This window comes from Elgaria multicarinata, chromosome 15 (genome assembly GCF_023053635.1).
Source record: "Elgaria multicarinata webbii isolate HBS135686 ecotype San Diego chromosome 15, rElgMul1.1.pri, whole genome shotgun sequence".
NCBI classification, from domain to species: domain Eukaryota; kingdom Metazoa; phylum Chordata; class Lepidosauria; order Squamata; family Anguidae; genus Elgaria; species Elgaria multicarinata.
The window spans coordinates 8,551,146-8,572,040 of NC_086185.1; the positions used below are offsets into that span (position 1 = coordinate 8,551,146).

General features: G+C 48.3%; 1 protein-coding gene across 3 annotated transcripts in view; it reads right to left on the reverse strand.

Annotated features, from left to right (window-relative positions):
* Positions 1-8,214: 8,214 nt before the first annotated feature.
* The window catches only part of LOC134409388 (synaptotagmin-like protein 4), a 43,152-nt gene continuing 30,471 nt past the window's right edge, over positions 8,215-20,895 (reverse strand). For 2 of the 3 annotated variants that reach the window (XM_063142099.1, XM_063142101.1), the window contains 6 exons: positions 20,086-20,188; positions 19,511-19,672; positions 14,859-14,937; positions 14,239-14,338; positions 13,057-13,262; positions 8,215-9,183 (listed from right to left, as the gene is read on the reverse strand). In XM_063142099.1, the coding sequence (XP_062998169.1) occupies positions 9,038-9,183; positions 13,057-13,262; positions 14,239-14,338; positions 14,859-14,937; positions 19,511-19,672; positions 20,086-20,188 (796 nt within the window). In that variant the 3' untranslated portion in view covers positions 8,215-9,037. The remainder of the gene's footprint in view (positions 9,184-13,056; positions 13,263-14,238; positions 14,339-14,858; positions 14,938-19,510; positions 19,673-20,085; positions 20,189-20,895) is intronic. The other variant, XM_063142100.1, reaches the window with a different exon arrangement.

Here is a 20,895-nt window from a genome sequence, read left to right on the forward strand (position 1 = left end):
GCGTCCCGTCGGGGCGCCCCGCCTGGCCCGGCGCTGAAGGCCAGCGAGCGGCGCGGGGAGGCCGCGGCGAGGCGGCGAGGCGTCGGGGCCCGGCGGAGCGAGGCGAGAGCGCGCCGCAGCGCCCGCTCCGGCCACTGGGGGGCGCGCTGCTCGCTGCCGCTGCCGCTCTCCGGGGCCTTTGCGGCTGCCGCGCTCCGTTCCTCTGCGGGGAGGACAGGGCGGGCGGCGCAGCAGGCCGCCTCTAGAGGAGGAGGATCGGGCCCTCGGGCGTCGCAGGCGCGCTTCCGCGGCCCGCAGCTCCGGCTCCCTCCGCCGCGGGCTGAGCGCGCCTCGCCTGCCCTGCCTCGTTCCGGGCTCCTCCACGCGCCCCGCCGAGGGGAACCGACGGGAAGGTCAAGCGGGGCCCAGCGCCGCCGCCGCCGCCGCCGCCGCCCCTTCCCGTCCTTGGCCCGGCGCTCCGCGGGGCAGCGAGGCGAGGCCCCCCATGCCTCCCGCGACGCCTCCGGCTGGTCTTTCGCGCGCGGGGGGGGGGTGCGGCCCGAGCTGGCTTCCCTGGGGGGGGGGGGGCGGGCAGCGCCTTCGGTGCTTCCTTTCCTCGCTCGGCACCCGGTTCAGAGCGCGCCCGAAGGCCGTCAGCTAGACGGGGCGGCTCCTCTGGGGGCGATTGTCCGGAGAGCGGGCGCCATCCCCCGGGAGAGCGGGCCCTGGCGAGCGTCCTCCTCCCGGGGCGGAGAAACGGGGCTTGGCCGAGCTCGGCTGGGCGGCTTCAAGGTCTCCGGGCGGAAAGACGGCCAAAGGCAGGCAGGCAGGCAGGCGGGCGGGCGGGCGGGTTGGTTGGTCAGGGCTCCAGGGCACCACGAGGTTGGTTTGCCATCGGAGGAGGGAGGGAGAGAGAGAGAAAGAGAGAGAGAGAGAGAGAGGCCGCCTTCCTTCCTTTTCACCCCTGCCGCCCCCTCCTCCGCCGGGAAGATGCCCCGCGCTTCAAAGATGGAGAAGGAGGGATGCAGGCGAGATCCCAGAACTGATGAAATGGCAGCAACATCAGCACCAAACAGTCTGAGTCATCATTGGCCTCAGCCGCGTTACTGTACTGCCCGGAAGAGAGGCGCAGGCGCTTCCCGGCTTCTGCTGCTACCGCCTTGCTTAGAAAAGACGCTGCCTACCAAAATTAAAATGAAATCGCAGCTCCTAACAAACAAACCAGAAACAAACAAAAAAAACCACACACACACCAGTTTTTACAACAAAGAAGGCAATTAGCGCGTAGAACTGCTCTGGAAAATTAAAGAATTATTAGAATGTAATTAAAGTAATTAAAGAATTATTAGAATGTAAGCCTATGCGGCAGGGTTTTGCTATTTTATTGTTTTACTCTGTACAGCACCATGTACACTGATGGTGCTATATAGATGATGATGATGATGATGATGATGATGATGATGATGATAATAATAATAATAATAATAATAATAATAATAATAATAATAGTTAGGGACAGCCAGGCACTGACTGAGAGCAATGAATATGTCCTGGGTTGATTTTAATGTTTGAATCAGCCACACTCCAACCGCTCAAGCAGGAAGGTACAAAAGTACAGCTCAAAGTTGCGGATACCCCAAACGTCATTTTGGAAGGATCTGATGGAATGAGGGGGTGCTCTAAGAACAGTCTACTGTTAGGGTAACTCAAACAAGAATGGCAACACAGTTCCTTCTTATTTCGTTTGAATAATTGACCTTTATTGTAATTGCTGACTGTGTCAGCTCGTTGGACTATGCACAGAAATGAAATAAAACTAAGTTAAAAATTAAAACCAATGCTGTGGGCCAATATTGCATTTTAATTTACTCGAGTGGCAAGTTGAATTGGGGAAAACATTAATTAATTATCTTTTCTCCAAGTAGCTCTGGAATGTACAAGGTTCTCTTCCCACCGCAATATTCTGTAATCACAATAGCAACTTTATGGAGTAGATTAGCAGGCCTGGTCTGACTATTAGGTAGCCTGAGGTGGTGGCCTCAGGTGGAAGACGCTGGGAGGTGGCAGCAAGGCACCTGTGTGTGTGCCTTGTGTCCCCTAAGCAAACCTGCTGCCTTCAGGTGTGGTGGAAGATGGGGTCCCCTCCCCAGTGCTGACAAAAAATTCAACTGTCCTCCAGTTGGCTTTTGTACATAGAATGGAAAGGGCGCCATCTTGTTCTCTGCCTCAGGCAGAAAACATCTTGGGTAGGCCCTGTAGGTCAGGCTGAGGGCTACTCAGGCTGGGCCCAATACATTGGGCTGCCGGAGATGAAAAACAAGATGGCGCCTTTCCCATTCATCGTACAAAAGCCGACTAACTGGAGATGAATCTGCCTTTAACACCAATGATGGGACAGCATCCCTGAGTGACAACAGGAATTTGGTTTGGGGTGTGTGGGTGTGTGATAGTCTCTGGACACACCAACGTTGCCCACCCATGCCTTTAATAAAAAGCCACGTATTTATTTAAATTTCCACAATCAGGGCAGAAGAAAGTATCATTCTTAGAACGACCAATTCTTACAGGTAAGAGCAAAACCAGCTTCTCCATATTTTACAGCCAGGAAATTGATCACAACAATTTGGCCTATGTGTTTCTGGTTCCATTTTTATTCATGTTTATGGAATAGGTACTAAAGCGTTTAGCAGAGTAGCATTCCGGGGATTAAGGAGCAAATCATTATCTCATTACACTGTCTCATTATGGTTTTTGCTATCTGTGGCACTGAGAGGTTTACCAACTACCGCTTTGAGGCTGTGCCAGAAAGGCTTTGGCGTCCATGGGAAAGGTGACCAGCACACCTTAATGTTCTGCATACTTAAGACACAACAATGAAACAAAGCCAGCCATGTGACCAAGTTGTCCGTTCTTTTCTGTCACTTCCCCAGCCCATCTTTTCTGCTTTACTACTACCTCTGAAACAAAATGGCCATATTTGATTCCATATTTGCATTCTCGATTCCTTGCAGACTTTGGGAGGCCCTGAAGTGTAGTGGTTAGAGTACTGGATTAGGACTAGATCCAAGTTCAACCTCACAGCTCATTTTGGATCATTCACTATCTCTCTGTTTAACCTACCTCACAGGGTTGTTGTGCAGAAAAAATGTGTGTGTGTGTGTGTGAACCCTTTCAAACCCAATGGACATGGTTTGCTTTACAGTCACCTCAGCATTCATTGCATTCTGCTTTTGGCACACCTTGGCCTGCAGTTGGGATGGATGGTTTTGGATTAGGGGTGAGGAAGTGTTTGTTTTTAATGGCTGGCACATGGTTCTGGTCTAGGCCTTCCTCAATCTACGTATAAGAAAGGAGCAATTTCTCTCGTTTTTCCAGGCTGGGACCCATGTGGCCGTCCTGGCGAAACACAACGACGGTAGAAGTGGCAAGTGGTCAGCACCACGGATAGCTCCCTGGGGTCCTGGATGCAAGTCCAAGAGAGAGACAGGGCTTGCTAGGGGCCTTGGTGTGTCACTCCAGCATTGGCCTCTGAAGCAAGCGGGAGGTTGATCTCAGCCTCCCACCACAACCTGGTGCTCTCCAGATGTTTTGTATTTCGATTCACATCAACCCCAGGCAGCATGGTCAATGGTCAGGAATCCTGGAAGTTGTAGTCTGAAACTTCCGGAGGGCAGCTGGTTGGGAAGGGCTGGTCGATATCTTTCTGGTTGGAAAAGTCAGGCTCCAGGTTTAAAGACCAGTGGGTAGGAATGCTGGGGAAATCCACAGCAGAATCAAATGAGTTCAGATTTTACTTTTATTTATTTTGGCATTCATTTCCCACCTGTCTTCCTCCAAGGAACCCAAGGCGGCGTACATAATCCTCCTCTCCATTTCATCCTCACAGCAACAACCCTGTGAGGTGGGTTGGGCTGAGAGTGTGTGACTGGCTCAAAGTCACCCAGTGGGTTTCCATGGCCGAGTGGGGACTAGAACCCGGATCTCCTGACTCCCAGTCTGACATTTTAACCACTACACCACACTGGCTCCCATTTGTATGAATCACGCGTCCCACAGAAGACCGGCTTTCCCCGAATTGCATGGATTCTGCTCGAAAGGAGCCACTTTCTCCTCAAGCTTGAGCTCAGAGGCACTGATTCACCGGAGAACCTAGAAACGCCTCCCTACCAAAAAAAACCCTTCTACTGAAAAAGCCCATCTGACCCCCAGGAATCAATTTTAAATTGCTGATCTTTTCATCTTTTAATTGCTGATATGTTTGCATTTACGTTTTGAATGCAGAAAGGTTCTCCCAGGAGAAAAACTGACCACAACAACTGGTTTAAGGCGACCTTTGCACCCGTCCGTAAAAGAGGAGATCCTTTTGAGTCCTATTCTTTCCATTGGCAGGTGGCAACGTTCGCCACCTCCTGGCTGGTGACAAAACTACAACAACACAGAGAACGCCCTCCTTGGCATCGTAAGGCCGTGCAACAGTAGTGCATTTGCGTTACCTAGGAGACGGAAACACTAGATCAATTGAACTGCAAGGGACATTTTTTTTACCCACCCCGGGCGTCACCTTCTAACAGCAGCTCCTCTGTCCTTGGAGCGGCTTGGAAAAGGCTTTAACATCCATGTTTCAGAATCACGAACTTCAGATATTTAGTGCAATGTTTCTCGAACTTTCTGAATTTGGGCCCTGTTTTTGCTTAAATGTGACTTCGTGGAAGGCCTATAAGGCAGCACTGTTATGCAGCTATGGCCTACAGAATGCAGCTGTGTGTCAGAATGTGTGGACTGGGGTAGCAATCCCACGTTAGCATCAGAAGACTAGAGAAGGAAATCCCTGAGCCTGTCCTGAAGCCACGGCACAGGGAAACACACCGAGGGCAGTCGCGGCCACAAATCCAGAGTGGACCAGGGAACATTCAATCTACCCTGCAAGAAAGGCAAATGCTATTTTGGGCTGCATTAATAGAAGTATGGCTTCCAAATCACGTGAGGTACTGGTTCCTCTCTATTCAGCCCTGGTTAGGCCTCATCTAGAGTATTGCGTCCAGTTCTGGGCTCCACAATTCAAGAAGGACACAGACAAGCTGGAGCGTGTTCAGAGGAATGCAACCAGGATGATCAGGGGTCTGGAAACAAAGCCTTATGAAGAGAGACTGAAAGAACTGGGCCTGTTTAGCCTGGAGAAGAGAAGATTGAGGGGAGACATGATAGCACTCTTCGAAGACTTGAAAGGTTGTCACACAGAGGAGGGCCAGGATCTCTTCTCGATCCTCCCAGAGTGCAGGACACGGAATAACGGGCTCAAGTTAAAGGAAGCCAGATTCCAGCTGGACATCAGGAAAAACTTCCTGACTGTTAGAACGGTATCACAACGGAACCAGTTACCTTGGGAGATTGTGGACTCTCCCACACTTGAGGCATTCAAGAGGTAGCTGGACAAACAACTGTCAGGTATGCTTTAGGGTGGATTCCTGCATTGAGCAGGGGGTTGAACTTGATGGCCTTTTAGGCCCCTTCCAACACTACTATTCTATGATTCTATGATTCTATACCCAGACCACGGTTGTCAGGAGACTAAGGTGCCAACAGTCTCAGGATCCCGTAATCCCCTCCCCTCCTGTAATAATTTCCAGAGGGCAGCCGTGTTAGAATATTAAATGTGTTCATCTTTAAGGTATGTGCTAGCTGAAAAGGAGCAAGAATGAACAATATCAGCAACTGCCACCAAGCACCGACAAAGTCTTTGGGTTATATTCTGTATAAGTTAAATTTCAGGACGTGTTTTCGGAGATCCCAGTCCTAGGAGTCTGCGGCATTAAGAGACAATTCTGGCTTACAGGAAAAATTCGTAGACGTTACGCATAAAGCAGGTGGACACTTATTTTTTACCTGATTGGCAAGGCTTGCAGGCCTACCCATGACACTGACAAAATTCTTTTTGGGTTTATCAAGTGCTTCTCACTTTTAAAAATGAAACAGAAGGCACAGGCATCTGACTGTGCTACAAAAATAATGAAGGGAAGCAGAATATGACATGCTGAATCAGTCCAAAGGTCTATCTAGTCCAAAGACCTATCTAGTCCAGCATTCTCTTCACACAGTGACCAATCCTTCACGCTAAGCTTCTTCTCTTAAACTGGGACTTCATTTAAATGGACAAACTATTGGGGGGAAAACTAACAAAACATAGAATGGAATGCACAAATATCCTCTTCTTGTTCTAGGACCAATTTTGCATTATTTTGATAATGAATTGTATTCTGCTTTTAAAGATGTTTTTTTCCTCGAAGTTGCTTGCACATTGACTCATTAATGATACTTATTGTCATGGGGTATTGGGGTTGGGGCCACCGTTTTTAACTATTCACAAATCCCCTGATGCAACATGTGTTTGCATGTGTGTGTGTTTCTCTCTGTGTGTGTAAAACACACACACACACTGTTTTTCCCGTGTTTCTGAGTCTGTTTGTATTTGTGTGCGTGTGTGTGTGTGTGATAAATCTCATGCATTTCTATTATCTACATTCAAAGGAACTGACATTCTGGTTAAAAACTCCATCATCAAAAAACAACTTCCAAAACAGACCGACAGTCAACCACTAATAAAATTTCACAATTAAGTTTACAAGACATGACTGTGATCTGATGCAGAGTTTGCATAGCTATCTGGATAGAAGCTGCATCAAACACAGTGATGTTTACTTCTGACTGGGTCGATTAGACTTTTAAAATACTCGGAGCTTTAACTAAAGTTCTTCAGCCACTGAAATGAACCTTTTAACTTTTAATTAAAAAAAGAAAAAAAAAGAAAGAAAGAAGAAAAAGCAAACAGTCTTGCCAAACAGTCTTAGCTAGGGCTGTGCTTCGCTCTGATTCGGATCGCGAATCCAGAGCAGAGCGACCTGATCAGCCAAAGGTGGATCCGAAACGGGTCGGGGGAGCTGCGGATCAAGGCGAAGTGGTTCGCTTCCATCCGGAGCTCCGAATGCAAGTAGGTGGGGGGGAGGGGGGCTCACTTGGCGCCGCTGCCACCGCCGCAGTCTGTGCAGTGACGGCGGTGGAGCCAGGTAAGGGAGCAGGGGAGAGGGGGGCTTACCTGTGTCCATCGCGGTTCAGTGCAGGCTTCAATTGAGGCCCAGGCCTCAAAGCGGAAGCAGAGGCCTGGGCCTCAGTTGAAGCCTGCATCGGACCATGACAGACGCAGGTAAGTGGGAGGGAAGGGGCTTACCTGGCTCCGCCGCCGCAGTCCATGTGGCAATGGCGGCGGAGCCAGGTAATGGAGCAGGGGGAGGGGGGCTTATTTGGCCCCCATTTTGTCCCCCCTTCCCCACTTACCTGCCTCTGCTGCCCGCCGCGGAGGCAAGTAAGTAGGGAAGGGGGGGCAAAATCTCAATCCGCCCTTCCAGATCTCGCTCTGTGGAGCGGGGAGGGTCGGATCGACCCAAAACTGTTCGGGCCCAATCCGAAAGTTCCGTATCGGGCCACGAAGCGGTTCCGGGGTGTGTGTGTGTCCGTCCACAGCCCTAGTATTAGCATTTCAACTGCTAGCGTGAAGTAGGAACCCCATCAAAGAAGGGGAAAGACGCATACAGCCTCCTTTTGATTATTTCCACCATTCTTTGACCATATCACCTCATTCACTTGCCAGAACAAGGAAAGACCATCCATTACCCTGGCTCTTTGGCAGAAGATGTGGTCTTCCTTGCTCTGAAAAAAAATCCTGGCTTTGCATGAACTCCCTGAATTCATTACAGCACTGGGCACATAACACATACTAAGTGACCCTGAGTATTTCTTCCTGATTAAGAACATACGACAGGGCTTGCTTGATGTGATCAAATCCTGACGTTCTTTGCAAGAATCTCTTCAACCAGCAGGCCCTAGGTCAGGTTTTCACCCTGAGGGCTACTTTCCATTTCAGAGAAGCCCTTGGGGTGTGTGTGTGTGTGTGTGCATTCCAGGAGTGGGTGGAGCCAAAGGGGCAGGGCCAAACATACCAGCATATTGTAGCTTAAAGCTCTGACTGCCAGTAACTGTGAACCTCAGGAGATGTGTTCCTGATTGGTGGTTGAAGAAAAGGGGGCGGGGCTTCTTGGGGAAACTCAGAGGGCCAGATTTGGTCATCAGACCTGAGGCTTTTTCACCTGCGCATTATGTGGTCCACCAGAAATTGCATCCAGTGGTCTACTAGTAGGTGGAGATCATTTATTATTATTTATTTACAATATTTATATACCGCTTCATACCTGAAACAGATTCCGGAGCGGTGGACATAAGAATAAAACAGCAAAAAGATAAAAGAAGATTAAAACTTCAAATTAAAATCAATTTAAAAGCAAGTACCAATAAAAAACAACAACAACAGTGGCTGGTCAGTTGAGGAACGCTTCTTGGAAAAGAGTAGTTTTCAGAAGGCACTAGAAGTAGCGAAGTGTTGTCGCCTAGCTGACCTCCAGGGGCAGGGAGTTCCAAAGAGAAGGGGCCACCACACTACAGGCTCTACATTTGGCCTGCCCCTGGGTCAGACTAGAATACCTAGATGGATATTGGCAAGATAGATCAATCCTTTGGTTCAGCGTAACAAAAGAAAAGAGACTGCATTCGTATCCTAGTACAGCCTTTTCATGGATCATTCACATCAGACCGCAGGGTTCCAAGTTTTTTGTCATGGTGTGTGTGTGTGTGTGTGTGTGTGTGTTTCTGTGTGCGTGCTTTCTTGGTGGGTGCATGTGCTAGCCAAAACCACCATGGAAAGATTAATAAAATTAAATTTACCCCCTGCCCCAATAAAATGTTTCCATCTCTTCTTCTCTGCCTTCTGGGCATGTAGTCAAAATCTCATTAAAAACTCCAAGGTGTAGTTCATGCCACAAAGGTAAACAGGAGTCCCTCCATGCCTTTTGGCTGAGCTGAGGAGTGATTTCAGTATTACGTCTTTCCAGTTCTCTCTGAGATAAGGAATAATTCGTAGCTCTTTGCTTCTTTGAAGGATGTCGCAAATACGATCAAAATAACCTGATGCCTGACAAATTCCTCTTCTGTCTCTCGCCAGGTGCCAAAACGTTCATTTCAGCTTCCTTTTCCCAGCCAAGGAACGCAAAGGCAGGGATCCTTCAATCCATTCATTGGCCGTCGACATCATTTCCTGCCAGAAGGCCACTTCCTCTTGTGTGGAATCCATCCAGTCCACAGCAATCCCATAGCTGTAACCTTTCAAAGAGAAGGAGGAGGAGGAGGAGGAGGAGGAGGAGGGGAAGAAGAAGAAGAAGAAGAAGAAGAAGAAGAAGAAGAAGAAGAAGAAGAAGAAGAAGAAGAAGAAGAAGAGACAAATCGTTGTAGAAAGAGCTGAGGAAAAGGGTCATCCTATAGTCAAACATTTGCGGCCATCCATGCAATTACTAATGGTGTGAGTGGCTTTTCAAAAGGAAACTACAGGTGCAGGGATCTGGTATGGTTTGGGACCCTGGTGTAGAGATGTATGGATTTGGTTAAATCTGTTCCATCTATGTTTCGTGGATTATCAGGCGTCTTTAGTGATGTCATTTGCTCATTGACGGAATCAGATCTTTTGGTGCAAGAATTGTGTTTTGTTTGCTAAGGTGCATTGACCGAAATGTGCAGTTGTGCTCATGCACATTAACGGAAGTGTGGACTTGAACACTTGTGCATTTCTGCAAATCTCCCCCACTCCCCCACCCCCAGTGAAAACTGGGTCTGCGTGTCTGTGGAATCCACACAGCTCGGAAAAAGTCTGTCCGCTGCGAAATCTGCAGGTTGGATTCGTAGAAATTGGAGCTCATTTGAAGCGATGGTGGATTTCCCCAACATCCCTATCCTGAAGTGGTTGGTGGGAAGGGGGGCTGTTGCCTCCTGCTGTGGTCCCGGAACAAATTGGGGCCCCTGCATTTGCTATTTGCATTGTGGGGAGAGATAGTCTCATTCACTCCTATGGGAGCTTTCCCCTATACAAATAGCAGGCACTGTGGAGGCCGACATGGATTAGGACTGCAGTGGGGGCAAAAGGGCAATGCCCCCCTATGACACCTTGTTCCCCCCCCCACACACACAGCAGGGTCCCTATCTGGATAAATCCCACCCCCATACCTGTGGTTTACTTTTAAACAGCGATATATAGAATTGTTAATTCCATAAATGGCGTCTTGTGTCCAGTTTGCTCCTTAAGGGCTCTGGGTTCTTTTGTTGCAGGGATTATGACTCTGTTGACAGTGGTCAAATGAACACCCAGGACCTAAAGAGAAACTGTTCTCGACGTAAAACCTGGAAGACAAGCACCGTTCGGGGCACAGGGCTATAAAGGTGCTTTTGGCTTATAGGTTTACATAGGGTGACCATATGAAAAGGTGGACAGGGCTTCTGTATCTTTAACAGTTGCATAGAAAAGGGAATTTCAGCTGGTGTCATTTGTATAAATGGAGAACCTGGCGAAATTCCCTCTTCATCACTGCAGTTAAAGCTGCAGGAACTATACTAGAGTGACCAGATTTAAAAGAGGGCAGGGCACCTGCAGCTTTAACTGTTGTGATGAAGAGGGAATTTCACCAGGTTCCCCATCTATACAAATGACACCTGCTGAAATTCCCTTTTCAATACAACTGGTAAAGATACAGGAGCCCTGTCCTCCTTTTCATAGGGTCACCCCAGTTTACATATATCTGTACATTATATTTATCTTGGTGGCACATAGGTAAGAGGTAATGAAGGCCTAGCAATCGAGGAGGTTAGCTGGCACTAGGGGCTGATTTGGGTCATTGCTCTTGCTGCGTTTAAGAGCCCGTTTGCAGAAAGGCATTCTTGCGTCCAACAGAATGTTGGCAGACTTCCTTGCCTACGTTGCAAAACAACCCTAGTGGTGGCCACCAATTTGGATGGCTTTAAAAGGAGGTTGGATAAATTCCTGGAGGAGAAAGCATTCAATGGGCCTGCGACACTTCAGGCTCTGTGGTTAGCAAAACTGTGGTTCTCTGCGGTTAGCACTAACCGCAAGCTGTGCTGTGGCACACAACACTTTAAGCCATGGTTAGAGCCGCTAACCCTGCTGCAGACGGTCTGACTGTGGTTAGTGAGTGAGCAGGGCTTAGCAAAATGGATCGCAGAAGGTGCCTTAAACCCTGCTGCTTAACCAAAAGGGTTTAAGGTATTTCTGGATGGGTCCGATGGCTACTGGCTGGCAAAATCACATTACGCCAGTCCTTTTAGAACTTCATTGGCTGCCAGTCCAGGTCTGGGCCCGATTCAAAGTGCTGGTATTGACATTTAAAGCCCTAAACGGTTTGGGGCCAGGTTATTTGAAGGAACGCCTCCTCCCATATGTACCTACCCGGACCTTAAGATCATCTACAGGGGCCCTTCTCCGTGAGCCCCTGCCGAAGGAAGTGAGGCAGGTGGCTACTAGGAGGAGGGCTTTCTCCGCTGTGGAATGAGCTCCCCAGAGAGGTCCGCCTGGCGCCTACACTGTACTCTTTTCGTTGCCAGCTGAAGACCTTTTTATTCTCAGTATTTTAACACTTAATTTTAACTTAAATTTAAATTTTACTGTTCTAACTCTGTATTTTAATCTTATATCAATTTTGCTGCGTGGTTTGGTTTTATCCTGGTTGTGCTTTTTATACTGTATTTTTTATTTGTGCTTTTAACCTGTTGGTTGTTTTATTATGGTTTTCATTTTTGTGAACCGCCCAGAGAGCTTCGGCTATTGGGTGGTATAAAAATGTAATAAATAAATAAATAAATAAATAGCCCTCATGGCTAAGTGCAACCTCCAGTATCAGAGGCAGTAAGCCTCTATACACCAGTTGCTGGGGAACATGGGCATGAGTTGCACCATGTCCTGCTTTGTTGGTTCCTGGCCAAGCAGCTGGTTAGGGTGACCCTATGGAAAGGAGGACCAGGCTCCTGTATCTTTAACAGTTGTATTGAAAAGAAAATTTCAGCAGGTGTCATTTGTATATATGGGGAACCTGGTGAAATTCCCTCTTCATCACAACATTTAAAGCTGCAGGAGCCCTGCCCTCTTTTAAAACTGGTCACTCTAGTATAGCTCCTGCAGCTTTAACTGCTGTGATGAAGAGGGAATTTCACCAGGTTCTCCATATATACAAATGACACCTGCTGAAATTCCCTTTTCTATGCAACTGTTAAAGATACAGGAGCCCTGTCCTCCTTTCCATAGGGTCACCCTTGGCAACTCTCCCTCCCGCTCAACATTGACTACGTAGGCTAGGACTGATGGGACTTTTAGGCCAAAACATCTGGAGAAGCACATCTGTAAGAGCACAAGTTGCCGAGGGTGACCCAATGGAAAGGAGGACAGGGCTCCTGTAACTTTAACAGTTGACTAGAAAAGGGAATTTCAGTAGGTGTCACTCGTATGCATGAAGCACCTGGTGAACTTCACTCTTCTTCACAACAGTTAAAGCTGTAGGAGCCCTGACTAGTGTGACCAGATACAAAAGATGGCAGGTCTCCTGCACCTTTAACTCTTGTGATGCAGAGGTAATGTCACCAGGTTCTCCATATATACAAATGACACCTGCTGAAATTCCCTTTTCTATGCAACTGTTAAAGATACAGGAGCCCGGTCCTCCTTTTCATAGGGTCACCTTACAGCTTTTTGGCCACTGTGTGAACAGAGTGCTGGACTAGAAGGACCCTCAGTCTGATCCGGCCTCAGGGCTCTTCTGATGTTCTTATGTACTGATCATGAGGAAACTGACTTGCAGTCGGGAGAATACAAGTAGCTCCCTGTGCAAACAACATTTTGAACATGTGGAGCGGGGGGGGGGCAGGACGTCCGGCCGTTGGGCCAAATCCGGCCTTCTTGAGGTACCAAGCTGGCCCTCTGGGGTTCCCCAGTCAGCCACACCCCCTTTCCTTGGCTCCACCCCCTTTTCTCCAACCACCAATCATTTCACCAATCCTGCTTTTGTGCAAGATTTCCTGCCACACTAAAAGAACCCAGATCTCCCGGGTCCCAGTCCAACGCTCTAACCACTGCGCCACACTGCCTCTCTCCAACTTGTTCCATGGTTAAGCTAAAAGGACACAAACCGGCCAGCCGCTTACCTGTTCCAAGACCTAGACGGATCCCTCCAAGGAAGTGGTTGGTGAGCTTTTCGTGATCCCAGATGGTCAGCTCTACGCAGGCATCTTTCAGGTCCTCCGTGTGGAATCCGTCATACACAATTGTGTGGTTAAAGACGGGGTTGGAGTCTCTCTTGACAATTCGGGTTTTTTGATAACTCTTCTTACTGGTGTCTGGAAGAACGTAGCTTTGGGAGAAGGAAATAGCATTGCGTGAGACGTGGGACAGGTCTTTACGGGTATCTTTCGTCAGTTATTTCTACTGCCACAATATCAATAATACTCAACATTTGTATTATTTTTTAGCATTAGTTGAGCATTATTTTTTGAGCAACTTTTGAGCATTCAAAGCATTTGCTGTGCATTATCTAGCTGTTGTCTTTACAACAACCCTGCAAGGTAAACCAGTATTATTACCCCCCTCCCCCATTACAGACAAGGGAAGGGACTGAGGCTCAGAAAGAGCAGCTTGCCTAAGGCCGTTACTGAGTACATGACAGGGGCGAAATTTGAACTAGGAACTTTCTAATTTCTAATCCAGTCTCTTTCAGCCACTATGTTATATCAGTTCTGTAATCCAAGCCCCCCCTCCCCCTGAGACCAGAGTTTAAATCAGGGTTGGGCAACTTGTGGCCCTCCAGATGTTTTGTCGTACAACTCCCATGATCCTCACCATTGGCTATGATGGCTAAGGCTGATGGGAGTTGTAGGCCCAAACATCCAAAGGGCCACAAGTTGCCCATCCCTGGTTTAAATATTCCTCACATCATAAGTGAAGGCAGCCTACTCCAACAGGAAGACCATCAGACCAGTTGGACTACAGCTCCCATCATCCTGGGCTGGCACAGCAAACTTACATCGTGGCAGTGGTGGATTTTGGAGGTAACCAGGGAGGGAGGCGAGTCCAATGGACTCACGGTTGGCCTCACACCAACCTTCCCATATGGGCAGGCCGGGGAAGTGGCCCACCACCTCCCTGAATCGACCCGAGGCCTTTGGAATGATCTGCCTCACTTCAGGGTGCCTCAGGCCAACCCAGTACCACCTCGTAATTAGGCCAGGGCAGGCCGAATCATCCCGCCTTGACTCGGATTTGGGGTTTCGGCCCAAGGCCTATAAATAACCAAGAGGGTTGGGGGAGAGTCTCACCAATGGGACACGTACCATTTCACGAAGGAGTCCACTCCAGAGGGACGTAACTGTGGGAGGTCTTTGGTGTCTTTCACCCAGATATGGACCTCTCCAGATGGAGGAGTCTTTCGACCTGCCGTGAATGATAACAGAAATGGTTGCCTGATTATAATAGGAATGGTTAACTCATAAGTATGCCTTTAATTTTCATTCATTCAAAGTTTAAACAAGGTCCAGATGGAGAGTGACGTGGCGTAGAGTCAAGATGGCTCATACCGCTTTCATAGTGCAATATCTTGCTTGGTGCAGATTGGGCCTTAATGTCTGAGCAGACAAACTTTGGCTGGTAAAAGTTGCATCACACACTAAGGCAGGGTTGAGCAACAGGTGGCCCTCCGGATGCTGTTGGTTTGCTCCCATCATTTCTCACCTTTAGCTATGTTGGCTAGAGCTGATGGGAGTTGCAGTCCACCAACATTTAGGGAGCCACAAGTTGCCCTTCTCTGTGCTAAAGGAAAAGAAACCGAAAGCAAAACGGAACGGACAGTTTTAGGCATTTTAGCCTGGAGGGAAATACATTCCGATGGCAAGGCGCCCGGCATCTAGTAACATGGAAAAGTTTGTGGGCTTAGGATTGCGCAATGCAATTTTACCTAGACTTCCTGGCGGGATGTACTTGATGGAAAGATTAATCACTCCCCGATGATCGACGCAATTGATGGTCGAGAGACTCTGAAAGAGAAAAGGGCCGGGAGAGATGTAAATGTGCACCGAAGAGCAGCAAGGATTTCAGACCAGCTTCTGAGCACAGGTGGAGCGTCACAGGATCAAAAACAGACCTGTAACCCATCGCGTCTCTCATGGGTAAATTTGGAGGCGCAGGCGCTCATCACGACACGCTTAGAGCCACGCCCCCGAGGAGAGTCCAAAGTTGCAGGCAGCCGGGTGGATCCGTACCAACAAACCGACCACTTTTCACCTCCACCGGGAACAGCCTTTCGTAAAGCTAATGGGTCTTCATTGCCTATTCAAGACTAAGCCGCCCGCAAAGCCTTTGCATCATAACAGGGGCCAGTGATATATTCTTGCTGGGGAAATCCATGTCCCCAAACCTCCTATGAGAAGTGCAGGCAATGGACGCTCGTGGGTCTGATGCCAGTGGGGTGGTGAATCCACTCAGAACTGGTCAGAATTCTAAAGGAGCTCTGGGTTCAGCACCCTGGATAGGTCCTTTAGAGTTCTGACTGAAACCTGGAGTGGATTCGCTGCTCTACTGGCACGGCCTCCCACGATTGCAGATCTGTTCAGAGGGAACGGGGAAGTCTAGCGTGTGTGTGTGTGTGTGTGTGTGGCAGATGACGTCAACATCCCTGCTCACGAAACAGTCCCGGCGCTGCGTCCCCCAAGCTCCACCACGGCGCTGGCAGGAAGGCACCTTTGGAGCAAGCCGAAAGAGGTTTCAACTAGGGATGTGCTCCGCTCCGATTAGGAGCGTAGAAGCAGTAGCGGATTGGCCTGCTCCGCCTTACCCAGAGGCGGAGTAGGAGCGGACCGCGGACCCCCTAGAAGCAAGGCGAAGAGAAGCGACCATTTTTCGGAGCTCCGAGTTCAGTCGGAGCGCTCCGGTCGCCATCTTGAAAACATTTCGCCATAGGATTGCATTGCGGCAAATAATCGCGCATAACTACGTTGTTTTTGAAGCTATCGTTCTGGAAATTCTTGTGCACAGAGAGTCGTGGATGGGGGTCATTTTGAGACCACTCTCACCTCTCTGCGTGCTGTGGTTCACGTGCAATATTTTTTTAAAAATCGGGGCAACCGCGGGGCTCAAACTGCGTTTCGGCTTTTCGCCCATAGGATTGCATTGAGGGAAAGAATCGGGGATAACTGGGGGGGGGTTTAAGCTATCGTTCTGAAAATTCTTGTGCACAGAGAGTCGTGGATGGGGGTCATTTTGAGACCACTCTCAACTTTCTGCATCGTACGGGTCGCGGGCTAGAAGTTTTTTAAAAATAGGGTCAACCGCGGGGCTCCGTTTCGGCTTTTCGCCCATAGGATTGCATTGAGGGAAAGAATCGGGGATAACTGGGGGGGGGTTTAAGCTATCGTTCTGAAAATTCTTGTGCACAGAGAGTCGTGGATGGGGGTCATTTTGAGACCACTCTCAACTTTCTGCATCGTACGGGTCGCGGGCTAGAAGTTTTTTAAAAATCGGCGGGAAAAATACCTTTTTCAAAGGGCTGAGGGGCAGAGTCAGCTCCCGGTCATGATGATCCCAAAGTTGGAGGAGGGCATAGGCAAAACAGGTAACTTGGGATTCTGGGAAACTTCTCTTTCTTCATCTGAACGGGCTTTTCCCCGTGTTTTTTAACACAGTAGCCCCACCAAATGCACAAACACAACCTGAAATCATATACTAAGCCAAGAATAAGAGATAGAAAACACAGCACTGCTCCCCACCCTAACCTTGGTGAACAACTGAATCGATGTGGTGCAAGGGGATGAGCTCCCCTAGGGCATCTCATCGTGGACGTGCCCCCACTCTCTCCTGCACTGGAAGGCCATAGAGCCTTCCAAAGAGAGTAAAACGGTGGAGCAATGCCTATCATGAGTTGAAGTGAATGGTCACTTTTCAGTGGTGGAGCAATGCCTGTTATGAGTTGAAGTGAGCGTTTTACTTCTTCTCAGAGCTGTTGGTGGCTGTCTTGAACTGGCAGCTACTTCCCCCTCCCCCGGGCACGTCCCCCTATTGCTGGTAAAAGACAGATATAGCCTTTTTTTTTTAATTCTTCTTGCTGTTTATTGAGCAACACTGCTGCTTTTAATTCCACCCCTCCTTTGTTTATTGATTGATTTATTCCATTTTCTATGCATTACTGGCTTATCCTTGGCTCCCTTCCTTATGCCCCCAGAAATGCCAGCTGCATGCCTGCCTGCCTTCCCTCCCTCCTCCCCTGCCCACCTCGCAGGGATGTTGTGTGTGGGGTGCCCGATTTTCAAAAATTCGCCAAAAATCAGGGGATGATGGGATTGCCTTGAAACTTGGCGTGTGTGTGTATACGCCCATGAGGTGTCATGGTGCCAAACGTGAGGTTTCTAACTTCAACGGAAAAAAAGTTGTTTACTTTTTTAGCTTTCAATGCAACCCTATGGGGGGGCAAAAACGGAGCTCCGGATCCGGATCCGGAGCTCCGAGCGGAGCGGAGCGGAAGTGGGCGGAGCGGGGGCGGGGCGGAGCGACCCGCTCCGAAAAATGGCGGATCTGCAAGTGAAGCGGAGCGGGGGGTCCGTGCACACCCCTAGTTTCAACACAAGGAGAAGCCCATTTCTGGCTGCGCTAGAAATCCACGTTCGCAGCCTGAGCCAGGCCTGACCTCCAACCTGCAGCCTTCCAGGGCCCATTGCAGCGGTAACGCGGCTCCTTTCCTATTTCCTCATAGGCGTTTCATTCGGCTGGAATAAGTTTTGGAGGAAGCAATGGCAACTCCAGGAATTTATGTGCTCTGCCAATGGCCCTAAGTCTGGGTTTTGGACCTGGTTCAAAGTGCTGTTTTGGACCATTCAAGCCCTTCATAGCTTAGGGCCAGGGTACTAGAAGGATGATAGGAAACCTCCTGTTGACTAATTATTATTATTAGTCAACTAAACAGTCTTCCGGGTTTTAAGAAAGCTATAAAGACTGATCTCTTCCAGCAGGCCTACCAAGTGGAATTTTAGGATGTTTTTAGGAATTTTTTTTAGGATGTTTTCACAATGTATATTATGTTTTAATTCAGTTTTATGTATTTTATATTTGCTGCTGTTCCCTGCCTCGATCAGAATGGATAGGCGAATAAGAAATAAATTTATTATTATTATTATTATTATTATTATTATTAGGCAATTTTAAGAATGTGCTGCTTTTAATAATGTGCTGCTTTTAACGATGTATTAGTTTTGAATGTTTTAATTACATGTATTTTATGGCGTTTGCATTTGTGTTGTACCCTGCCTTGATCTGGAGGGAGAGGTGGGTAATAAATAAATAAATTATTATTATTATTATTATTATTATTATTATTATTATTATTATTATTATTCTGTGTTGGACCCTGGGTCCATCTAGCTCAGTACTGTCGACACAGGCTGCTTCCGTCTCCGCCAATTCTCTCCCACCCGGCTGATTCCCTTCTGCAAGCCGTCGGTCTTGCCAATTCCATTGTGCCAATGGGATCCACCACTTACGCAAGGGAAATTTAGCACTTCCTAAAGTGCTAAATTTAGCTGGACATCAGGAAAAACTTCCTGACTGTTAGAGCAGTACAACAATGGAACCAGTTACCTAGGGAGGTTGTGGGCTCTCCCACACTAGAGGCCTTCAAGAGGCAGCTGGACAACCATCTGTCAGGGATGCTTTAGGGTGGATTCCTGCATTGAGCGGGGGGATGGACTCCATGGCCTTGTAGGCCCCTTCCAACTCTGCTATTCTATGATTCTATGATAAGGGAAGCCCTGAAATGAGTGGAAACACTCGTTTCTGGAAAGAGGCAGGTCAGTGGAGTTGTGCCGACTGACCTCCTTCCAGAAACGAATGTTTCCTCTAGTTTTGGGGTTGCCTTGGAAATGCTAAAGCACCGTTGCAGAAGCGGTGGGGTCAGCTGGCACCCTGAAATTGGTGAGGCGTAACAGAATCAGTGGGGGTGTAAGTGTCCTGTTGGATTCTGCCCATAAATCAATAAAAATAGAGTTTCATTATGTCAGGATGAGAAAGCTTGAAACATGGAAGAAACACCTCCAGAAATAGGGGGGAAAGTACAAAGGACTGAAGATGAAAGAACTGGGCAGAGACTGAAAGAACTGGGCATGTTTAGCCTGGAGAAGAGAAGATTGAGGGGAGACATGATAGCACTCTTCAAATACTTAAAAGGTTGTCACACAGAGGAGGGCCAGGATCTCTTCTCGATCATCCCAGAGTGCAGGACATGGAATAACGGGCTCAAGTTAAAGGAAGCCAGATTCCAGCTGGACATCAGGAAAAACTTCCTGACTGTTAGAGCAGTACGACAATGGAATCAGTTACCTAGGGAGGTTGTGGGCTCTCCCACACTAGAGGCCTTCAAGAGGCAGCTGGACTACCATCTGTCAGGGATGCTTTAGGGTGGATTCCTGCATTGAGCAGGGGGTTGGACTCGATGGCCTTGTAGGCCCCTTCCAGCTCTGCTATTCTATGATTCTAAGATGTTTTGAAAATGCAAACGTATAATTAAGCATCCTTCTCCTATAAATAAATCCAGCTTCCGCACGATATCTCCTCAACTGCACTTACCCGTGGTTTGAGCATGTACCAGTTCAGTTTATTATTCCGCCAATCCCAACCGGCCAGGTCTATTTCCATCTCGCCCAAAAAACTGTTCCGTCCTAGGGGGTCGTTGTGCCATACGGAGAGGTTCAGTTTTTGAATCAGCAAAACCATTTTTTCTATTTTGTACTGCAGAGAAGGGGGAAAGGGCTTTACCGTTTTAGAAACACTTTTTAAAATTTTTTTGTTCTTCCAAAGGTCACCATGTCATGGGGCTGAGAGATGCATTTCATGAGAGATGCATTTCAGAGCTACATGTGACATATTTCAGATAACATGGTTATTTCATATTCCACCATTTTCCCTCCAAGGAACCCAAGGCAGTGTACATAACCCTCCTCCTCCTCTCCGCTTTATCCTCACAACAACAACCCTGTGAGGTGGGTTGGGCTGAGAGTCTCTGCCTGGCTCAAAGTCACCCAGTGGGTTTCCATGGCCGAGTGGGGACTAGAACCCAGATCTCCCAACTCCCAGTCCAACACCTTAGCCACTACGCCACACTGGCTGTCTAATATCTCTGGTTAACCTGTATTGTTCCTTACCCTCAACACCTCGTTGTAAAGAGGGCAGACCGTTCTCTTCTTGACGGACGTCTTCCTCTTCCCCATCCGTGCTTTATCTGGAAGCAGGTACGTTTTGACATACCTGGAAAGAGACTGTCATTGAGTTAATATCATAAAGTGTTTTCAGACAGGGGGAAATCGTGTTTCCTTACCGTTGCTTTGCTTCCTGCTTCCCTGCCATAATACGGACGGGCAGAATCACACAGGGAAGACAGACGAAGCAAGCAAAGACCACGTGGCTCATTCAGTGGGCATTTTTATAGCGCAAGCTCTCCTGCACATGGCAGGAAATAGCATCAATTATAGTTACAGCCGAGAAGAACCGGATTTTCCGGGTCTTACTTTGCAGCGGGAAAAACAACCGAAGGAGCCAGTCATGAGCATGCTATAAAACGGTCATTGAAAGACGCTCATAGGCAAGGTAACCTGGGTCTTTCATAGAAACTGGGGCAGACAACAGCGGCCCAAACTAATTCAGTTCTCTTGCTTGGTTGTCAATATGGCTTCCGTACAGAGTTATAAGCCATCCGGTGGAGTCGGGGACAAGCCAGGATGAAAGCCTGCAGAAGGTAGATCTACTGGTAAACCTCTGGGCATTTCAGTGAAGCATTGGCCATGATGGCAGGGGATGATAGAAGCTATAGTACAACACATCTAGAGTTTGGGGAAGGCTGGACTAAAGTATTTTTGTAGACTAAAAATTTGCCCCAGTTTATTTTTTGTTTTAGAGACTTGGACTTTTCTGTTGTCCCTGAGAGGAGTAATTTCATTTCTCCAGTTAAGGTTCTT